This window comes from Salmo salar, chromosome 04 (genome assembly GCF_965601325.2).
Source record: "Salmo salar chromosome 04, fSalSal1, whole genome shotgun sequence".
In the NCBI taxonomy this organism is placed as follows: domain Eukaryota; kingdom Metazoa; phylum Chordata; class Actinopteri; order Salmoniformes; family Salmonidae; genus Salmo; species Salmo salar.
Window position 1 is genome coordinate 39,708,500 of NC_138294.1, and position 10,330 is coordinate 39,718,829.

General features: G+C 46.7%; 1 protein-coding gene across 1 annotated transcript; it reads left to right on the forward strand.

Moving 5' to 3' along the window:
- The first annotated feature begins 9,435 nt into the window (after positions 1–9,435).
- On the forward strand, positions 9,436–10,115 carry h2ax (H2A.X variant histone). The gene has a single exon (XM_014195833.3). It carries the CDS (start codon positions 9,518–9,520, stop codon positions 9,944–9,946), a length of 429 nt encoding a protein of 142 aa, XP_014051308.1. The 5' UTR covers positions 9,436–9,517; the 3' UTR covers positions 9,947–10,115.
- The last annotated feature ends 215 nt before the right edge of the window (positions 10,116–10,330 follow it).

The window sequence follows — 10,330 nt, forward strand, 5'->3', positions numbered from 1 at the left end:
ACTGCTAAAGCTAACTCTCTCTCCTCTGCTCTCATCCTCCTAGACCTATCTGCTGCCTTTGATACGGTGAACCATCAGATCCTCCTCTCCACCCTCTCCGAGATGGGCATCTTCGGCGCGGCCCACGCTTGGATTGCGTCCTACCTGACAGGTCGCTCCTACCAGGTGGCGTGGCGAGAATCTGTCTCCGCACCACGTGCTCTCACCACTGGTGTCCCCCAGGGCTCTGTTCTAGGCCCTCTCCTATTCTCGCTATACACCGAGTCACTTGGCTCTGTCATATCCTCACATGGTCTCTCCTACCATTGCTATGCAGACGACACACAATTAATCTTCCCCTTTCCCCCTTCTGATAACCAGGTGGCGAATCGCATCTCTGCATGTCTGGCAGACAAATCAGTGTGGATGACGCATCACCACCTCAAGCTGAACCTCGGCAAGACGGAGCTGCTCTTCCTCCCGGGGAAGGACTGCCCATTCCATGATCTCGCCATCACGGTTGACAACTCCATTGTGTCCTCCTCCCAGAGTGCTAAGAACCTTGGAGTGACCCTAGACAACACCCTGTCGTTCTCTACTAACATCAAGGCGGTGACCCGATCCTGTAGGTTCATGCTCTACAACATTCGCAGAGTACGACCCTGCCTCACACAGGAAGCGGCGCAGGTCCTAATCCAGGCACTTGTCATCTCCCGTCTGGATTACTGCAACTCGCTGTTGACTGGGCTCCCTGCCTGTGCCATTAAACCCCTACAACTCATCCAGAACGCCGCAGCCCGTCTGGTGTTCAACCTTCCCAAGTTCTCTCACGTCACCCCGCTCCTCCGCTCTCTCCACTGGCTTCCTGTTGAAGCTCGCATCCGCTACAAGACCATGGTGCTTGCCTACGGAGCTGTGAAGGGAACGGCACCTCCGTACCTTCAGGCTCTGATCAGGCCCTACACCCAAACAAGGGCACTGCGTTCATCCACCTCTGGCCTGCTCGCCTCCCTACCTCTGAGGAAGCACAGTTCCCGCTCAGCCCAGTCAAAACTGTTCGCTGCTCTGGCACCCCAATGGTGGAACAAGCTCCCTCACGACGCCAGGACAGCGGAGTCAATCACCACCTTCCGGAGACACCTGAAACCCCACCGCTTTAAGGAATACCTAGGATAGGATAAAGTAATCCTTCTAAACCCCCCCCCCCCCTTAAAAGATTTAGATGCGCTATTGTAAAGTGGTTGTTCCACTGGATATCATAAGGTGAATCCACCAATTTGTAAGTCGCTCTGGATAAGAGCGTCTGCTAAATGACTTAAATGTAAATGAACACCCCATTTCTGAAGGCAGCTTTTTTGGGGTTGCCGTCAAGGAAGCGACTGAGCGTTTTGGAAAGTTGGATGAAGAAAAGAAGCAGCTCTCTAGACACCTACTATTAGCAGGCAGATCTAGTTCCCTGCCCAGATCACCATCCAAACCTACCGCCTACAGCAGACTATTGCTCGGAGTTGTGCCCGGCGCCAGCCTCCAGCAGCACGGGAGCGGGCCATGCCCCCCCTGCAGCACCGGAGATACTAGCCGTCCCACCGAGAAGAGAGGTCATCAGCGCGTCCACCTGGTGTCACCTGAAGGGCAGCCAGAAGTGACGCCGCATTTGACTGAATGCGGGGGAGAGAATGGAGGACGCCACAGTACCATGTTTAACTGTGCCCACATTCCCCCCTCCCACCCCATTCTTAACTACAGATCGGTGTGTCCCCCACGGGACGGTTGAGCTAACGTGCACTAATGTGATTAGCATGAGGTTGTAAGTAACAAGAACATTTCCCAGGACATAGACATATCTGATATGGGCAGAAAGCTTAAATTCTTGTTAATCTAACTACACTGTTCAATTTACAGTAGCTATTACAGTGAACGAATACCATGCTATTGTTTGAGGAGAGTGCACAGTTATGAACTTGAAAATGTATCAATAAACAAATTAGGCACATTTGGTCAGACTTGACACAACATTTTCAACAGAAATTCAATGGTTCACTGGATCAGTCTAAAACTTTGCACATATACAAAATCTAAATTACACCTAAACTGGAATAATATATTGTGGCCTTTCTCTTGCATTTCAAAGATGACGGGAGGAAAAATATGCATGTTTTCTTTTTTGTATTATCTTTTACCAGATCTAACATGTTATATTCTCCTATATTAATTTAACATTTCCACAAACTTCTAAGTATTTCCTTTCAAATGGTATCAAGAATATGCATATCCTTGTTTCATGTCCTCAGCTACAGACAGTTAGATTTGGGTATGTCATTTTAGGTGAATTTCTTTTTAAAAGGGTCCGATCCTTGGGATGGAGGAGCCTATGTGTTGTTTGCTCAATAAAGAGATTACTTTTCACAAGAGAACCTCTTTTCCATGACAAACAAGGAACTGATCAGGTTCTCTCTTGCTCTCTCTCGCTCTCTCTCTCTCTCGCTCCTCTGGTTGTAGGACAGCCCACCGCGGGTGCGTAGTTGAGCACTCACACAAGGTTGGTTTGAGTGGGGCTAATGACAAGGTAGCAGGGCGGACACCTTTGATGAGCACCTGCGCTACACATCATAAAAACTCACACCACAGTCTCCTATGAGCAAGGTGGCTCGGGTTTCACATAACAGCCTGCATACACAGCCCGTTTCTGGGCAGGTAACGCAATCCCCTTTCCTACTGAATACTGGACAGGACGCTGGAGAAGGGTTATACCATCCAATTTCGCCGGACCCCTCCCCCATTTACGGGGTTCGTGGAGAAGGTAATGAAATCGCCCCAAAAAGTTGCCGCTCTCATTGCAGAGATCACAGAACTTTTGGCGAAGGAGGCGGTCACAGTGGTTTCCCGAGAGCAAAGGAACAGCAGGCTATATTCGCCCTACTTCCTAGTGTCAAAAAAAGACAGGGGGATGAGGCCGATTCTGGATCTACGCGTTCGCAACGAGAGCGTAGCCAAACGGCCCTTCCGAATGCTCACGACAAAATGTCTGCTGGAATGTGTCCATGCGAAAGAATTTTGCATAGACCTGAAGGATGCATACATTCATGTGTTGGTGCATCCGCATCACAGAAAGTTCCTGCGTTTTGCCTGTCAATGGGTGGCATACGAATACTAAAGGATGCTGTTTGGGTACGCCCTGGCACCTCACATCTTTTCCAAATGCGTGGAGGTGGCAATAGAACCGTTGCATCGCCAGGGGATAAGGGATTTGGCCTACCTGGACGACCTACTGGTTCTCACCCCGTCAGCAGAGATGCCGATCGCACACACAACACAGATGGTGTTTCCTCTCACACATTTGGGGTTCATGTGAATTGGGAAGAGCGCACCTTGGCCCAGTCAACAGATTGTCTACCTGTGTATACAGATAGACAAATAAAATAAAATGTTATTGGTCACATACACATGGTTAGCAGATGTTAATGTGAGTGTAGCGAAATGCTTGCGCTTCTAGTTCCGACCTTGCAGTAATATCTAACAAGTAATCTAACAATTCCACAACAACTACCTAATACACACAAATCTAAGTAAAGGGATGGAATAAGAATATGTACATATAAATATATGGATGAGCGATGACCGAGCGGCATAGGCAAGATGCAATAGATGGTATAGAATACAGTATATACATATTAGATGGGTAATGTAAGATATGTAAACATTATTCAAGTTGGATTATTAAAGGGACTAGTGATCCATTTATTAAACTGGCCAATGATTTCAGAGAGTCTGTAGCCTCTCTGTGTCACTGATGGCTGTTTAATAGTCTGATGGCCTTGAGATAGAAGCTGTTTTTCAGTCTCTTGGTCCCAGCTTTGATGCACCTGTACTGACCTCGCCTTCTGGATGGTAGCGGGGTGAACAGACTGTGGCTCGGGTGGTTGTTGTCCTTGATGATCTTTTTGGCCTTCCTGTGACATCGGGTGCTGTAGGTGTCATGGAGGGCAGGTAGTTTGCCCCCGGTGATGCGTTGTGAAGACCGCTCCACCTTCTGGAGAGCCTTGCGGTTGTGGGCGGTGCAGTTACCGTACCAGGCGGTGATACAGCCCGACAGGATGCTCTCAAATGTGCATCTGTAAAAGTTTGTGAGGGTTTTAGGTGACAAGCCAAATTTCTTCAGCCTCCTGAGGTTGACACCATGACTATGAAGGCTCAAATTTCACATCCTTGACGGGCCGCCCTGTTGCTAGCCCTATGAAGGTTTCCTCCGAATCACTCGCAGCATCGTCGTCGATTGTTGGTGGTTCCCCTCTCGCTCAGAGCGGATCTGAACTATTGGCGCACGGGGTCCCGATAGGCAGAGTGTCCTCGTACACCCCAGTGTTTACAGATGCTTCTCTGAATGGATGGGGCGGGACATTTCAGACTCGGGCAGTAGGAGGTGTGTGGCCTCCTTCAGGATGTCACATCAACCTCCGAGAACTCCTACCCTTCGGGGTTGTGATGTGCTGGTCTGGTCGGACAACCGAACCACAGTAGCCTACATCAAAGAGGAGTCAGGTCTCCTGCACTCCACCATTTGGCGGAGGAATTGTGGCTGTGGGCTCACGAGCAACTTTGCTCATTGAGGCCAGCACACATTCCAGGCTACCAGAACGCAGGGGGCGGACCTCATGTCCCGAGGGTGTCCTCGGTGCGACGAGTGGTGTCTACACCCCGACTTTGTTCTCCAAATATGGGAACGGTTCGGGAGAGCCGAGGTGGATCTATTTGCACGCCGACCGTGGCTGAAAGTTCTCCTGTAAGCATTTCCACCACTGCGGATTCGGCCAATGCCTAGAGCCACGCTCCCTCAGTGGGATAAGACTTTGGTACTCGAAGTGCTTTGTAAGCCTCCTTTCGAGCCATTGAACCAAATCCCCTTCAAAATGTTATCTTTGAAGATGGCACTGTTACTCGCTCTGACCACTGCTAAGCGTGTCAGTGATTTGTGCGCTCTTTAGATGAGACCCGACTGCCTTGCCATTAATGGAAATCAGAGCAGGGCGGTGTTACGTCCTAACCTTTATGCCTACATTTATTACGATTTCATACAGATAACAGATTGTAGATTTGTGGGCCTTCTCTACCCCTCCGCATGTTGAGAGGAGAGGAACGGCTCCATCGCCTGTGCCTTGGTGTACTACTTGGAGCGCACGGCGGCCATTAAGTCATCGCCTCAGCTGTTTGTGTGTCATGGTGCTGCGGCACTCGGTAGACCACTCTCTAAACAGCGTCTGTTTCATTGGCTTTGTGAAAGCATTGAGATGGCTTATGAGGCTGCAGGGCGTCCATTGCCTCTGGGTAGAAGAGCCCACTAGTTGCGGCTTCTGCTGCTCTTTTCAGAGGAACAGGGGTAGAGGATATTTGCGCGGCAGCGTCCTGGTCGTCACAGTCCCCTTTTATCCGTTTCTATCTTTTAGATATGTCTTCCAACTCTCTGGCTCAGTCCGTACTAAGTGTTGCTGATGGGAGGACTTGAACTAAAGGAGAAAGATGCTGGGTCAATGGGAATATTCCCAAGAGGCCCACTTTTTCTCTATTAGAGTGACATATCTCCTGACTGACGTTCAGTGCAGTAGAGTTCATGTATTTTTTATTACATGCCAACAGTTTAAGACTGTGTTGGGGCGGAATGATGAGGGAAATAGTATTTGTAACCTTGTATTACATTACTATTATACCAATCTTTGAAATTACATTGGAGCATTATTACTGTCTGAGCGTTCAGTTCAGTATTTGCCCATGTTTTATATACTCTTATACCTATCATCATATATTAACTGTGCATGTGCAGTTCAGTTTCTGGGTTGATGTTTTTTGAGTGAGGCGGATTTACTGATAATACGGTCTAGGGTGACACCTTGTGAAGATTTATTGTAATATCAGTTGTGCGGGAATATTGGAATGCAAACTGCCTGATGGTTCAGGTCGTCCTTTTCTCTGCCCGCTAGTCTGTGGATTATTCCTCAGACTAGGTGCGGTGGATTTACTGATGACACGGTGAAGGACGACACCTTGTGTCACATCACTGTTGAGTGTCAGTTATTGAAGGGATATTGGAGCGGTAACTGTCTTGCTTGTTCAGTTCAGTTGGGCTCTTGTAATTACTTTTCTGCCCACTAGTCTTCCGTTTCCTTAGACTAGGGGAAGCGGATTACTAGAAGCACACTGTAGGGCGACACCTTGTGTTGCAAACACTGTAGTACCAGTTGTTACAGGGATATTAGAGCATTAACTGTCTGCTTGGTTCAGTTAATTTTAGCTCATGTCCTGCATCTCTACCCACCAGTCTTTGTGTTCCTCAGATTGAGTGTGGTGGGTTAACGAAAACACAGTGTAGGGTGACACTTTGTGTCACTTCTCTGGTGGGCCTGTTTTTCTTGACAGGATATTGGAGCACTATCTATCTGCTTGTTCAGATTAGCTGTGGCTCATATTCTAGTTGTCTGTTGACTAGTCATTGGCTTTGCCTTAGACTGAGTGTGGCAGGTTTCCTGAGGACACAGTATATTGTGACACCTTGTGGTACTGTACTGTGGGACTCAGTCAGGGGCGGACTGAATTATAATTCAGGCCGGGAATTTGACTCCATCCCAGGCCAACCTGTTCACGCAAACCACCAAACCGCTAATTTTGTAGGCTAACCCTATTTGTTGATGCAACGGGTACCAAACTAGTTATACATTTGGTCACTATGTTCATCTGGGAAGAAAGTTATCCACATTACAAAATACAAACATTTGGGACTGACCAACAAGTAGCCTATCTGAACACTGAGTTTTCAAGGTATGCTATGGCTATGGGTGCACCCTCAAAAACTCACTAGGAATACACCAATAATAGCACATACAAATGTACAAGGTATGCCCCCGATTACAGTCTTACTGATAATCTCATAAATAAAGCACATATTAATCTAAAATCATAGCCTACATGTTTAGGTTTGTGCCTTTAAGTTGTACCTGAAGGGTCCTGCTCTGAGTCTGACTCTGAACTGACCACCATCTCCAGTTCTGCAGGAGCACCTGAAGCTGTAGTGCTGCTGCTGCTTCCTTCTTAACCTTTGCAAAGAAAATTACTGTAGCCTGTTTCTCTGTACAGTGTATGTGCACTTTCCCTAGCTTATGTGGCTTGAGTCATGACCGAATGCTGGCAAGTCCATAGTCTAAGTTTACTATTTTTTACTAGTTGAAACATATTGCCTTCAAATGTCATATTATGATCGCTATGTTGCAATCATTGCTATGATATAATTCCACCACGAAGACGTAAGATGTGCAAACTGTTTAGCCTACCGGCCGTTAGCCATGCTACTTAGCTAGCCATGCTGGGTGTCGTGTGTGTGTTTTAGCTAGTGTTTTTGACTGACCTGGTCCCTTACTGGCGAACATGTCGCTTATTTTGCAGCATTTAGCTGCGTCTGTGGCAAGGGCCTTTCTCTTTTTTATTCTCTCCCTCTCTGCTCCACCTTTCCTTTTCTGACCGTCCATTTCACCGTGCGACTTGTCTAAAATGTTATCGGTAGAGAAGCAGGTAGACGGTTGTGATATGCGTCGTGGAGAGACCTGGTGTCATTTTTGGCGCGGGGACACTGCAGCGAGAGAGTGAGAGTCGCGCCTGATATGTGGATTCTCCGTCAACTCATTGCTGCTTGCTATATTATCACTGGTCAAGTTGACTATTCACGGCAGGCCAAAACGACCCTCAGGCCAACGGGAAATGTCTCGGTGCTCCTGACGGCCAGTCCGCCATTGGACTCGGTCACAGCTATTGCTAGGCCCGACCTTGTCATTAAGTGTTTGGCTCGGCAGGGAGTACATTTTGGAGCGTTTCGCTCCGCCTTAAACCAATAGGAGCAGAGGCGGAGCGCCACGATATAGAACGATAGTTACTGAAGTTGTAACTCCAGCTCTATAAGTGGAGCAGAGCCCCATAGGCCTTAAGGCCCTGCCGACCCCCAGTCTCGCTGAAGATCATTTTCAGGAGGCTGATTGTGGGGAGGCATCCCCATATATAGGGACACCTGTACTCCCATTGGCTGCAGGTGTGTGCATAATACATTTCTCAGGCGATTCCCTGCCTCCGCAGCAAGGTAAACCAACAAGAGCAGAGTTCCGTTATGGGGCTCCGCGCCACTCATAGAACTGGAGTTACAATTTCAGTAACTGTCGTTACCACGGGCCACCTGAAATGTTTTTTGCTCACCTAATGATTGTGCTTGATTGAGTATGGATCACTCCCCAAAATGTTTATTCATTAAGTTTTAGTCATTGTTCTCTTAGATTTATTTGTGTACTTCTACATTTCTAATTAGGGGCACATCATGTAGGCCCTATCCTTGTAAAAAAAAAATCATTGACCCCTGAACTATAATAATGAATAAGCTGTATCACTCAGCATTTTGTGGAAGGGCACTTTGTTGATTCTTGATGTTTATCTTTTTATTATTGGATCTAAATTATTTATTTTAACACAAATTGAGGCAGGTCACAAAATTGTTCTTAAACATACCCTATTACTTAATAGTAATACATCTCATCTTTTAAATTAGAAAGCATGCTCACCGTTGTTTATGTATTTTCTTTGTGTAATTAAGGAGCAAAATATTATTTTGATAGGTAAAAATCTGAGTGGCTGCTAGATTTTTTTGTATCTACCTGCCACATTGGCTGTGGAAAGAAAAAGTTAAATTTCCCACCCTGCTTATGAGACGTTATGTTTTGATCTATGATATAATGGCAGTCAGTTAACATGACCTTTACGAATTATGAAGCCTTTGTGATTTGTTTTTATTATTAAATAGGCTAAATTCTTCAAAATTAAAAAAAAGTGAGGTTAGATTAAGATTATCTCATAGAACAAAACATATAAGATGCCTAAACCTGTGTTAACCATAGACTGAACGGCGTTCATCCAAAAACGCCATCCATTTTCTTCATAGGCTTTGTCTAACGAACCATTGCCTACAAAAAGACGCCATTAATATTTCTCTCTACCGTTGGTAGCAATAGCTATACCCCCGCTCCCCAACAATTCGTTGTTTACCAAAACATACTTTCCCCTATTCATCTGTGATAGAGTTTGAAAGAACACCTTGTTGCGAACACGCTGATTCATGTAACAAATAATTGTTTCGGCTTCATAGACTGCTGGCTTTCCTCCAAAAATTTAAATTGGGAGGGAGGGTATTTGATTGGCGTGACATTTCCCCCCAAATTTGATCGAGAGCAATGTGATCCAATGACAACAGCGATAAGCACAATAAACCAATCAAACACGGTCCTCAGACTACTCTGATATGCACAGAAATTCCAAGCCAATGAGGGTTCATCTCTTTCAAGCAGTTACCGCTCAACGCCAATTATATGCGCCTTCTCATTTCAATATCCAATAGGATTTGAAGGCGGGATTAAATTGCAGTGTTTATATTCCGCAGTAGTTCCTTTAATGCTCATTATTTCCTTGTACCACAGCCTGTTTGTTTCTCTGATATACCTGAGTCTTGAAAATCTGCATCATGTCTGGACGAGGCAAAACCGGAGGAAAGGCCCGCGCAAAGGCGAAGTCCCGCAGCTCCCGCGCTGGTCTTCAGTTCCCCGTAGGTCGTGTCCACCGTCTGCTGAGGAAGGGCAACTACGCTCATAGAGTAGGTGCTGGTGCTCCCGTGTACATGGCTGCTGTCCTCGAGTACCTGACTGCTGAGATTCTGGAGTTGGCTGGCAATGCCGCTCGGGACAACAAGAAGTCCCGTATCATCCCCCGCCATCTGCAGCTGGCCGTTCGCAACGACGAGGAATTGAACAAACTACTCGGCGGTGTAACCATCGCCCAGGGAGGTGTGTTGCCCAACATCCAGGCTGTTTTGCTACCAAAGAAGACAGGGGCGGCCGCTGCACCAAGCGGGAAGGCGGGAAAGAAGGCTTCTTCACAGTCCCAAGAATATTAGTTGGCGATTTAAATAAACCTCCAACGAACTCTTCAACCAAAAGGCCCTTTTAAGGGCCACCCACACATTCTGAAAATTTGTTAAATTTCCATTCCTATTTTCCTTTGTTGGAAATGTGCTGTTTTTTCGCGCTTAAAATTCTTAGGTTGCAATAAATGTTCTTTTGATACATCTTGTCACGTTTTGTATGCAATCGAAGGTTTAACAAGTGAGTGAAATCAATGTTTGCGAAAGCTGACCTTAAGTGTTTACGACAGGTTTGAGCATGCTAACAGTAGCCACTACACTACTGTTGGGGGAACTTGGCTAACCAATATACCAACCGTAGTTCTCAAAGGACCTGCCATGGCGATTACCTTTGCCTAGTTTGTCCAGACCACGAAT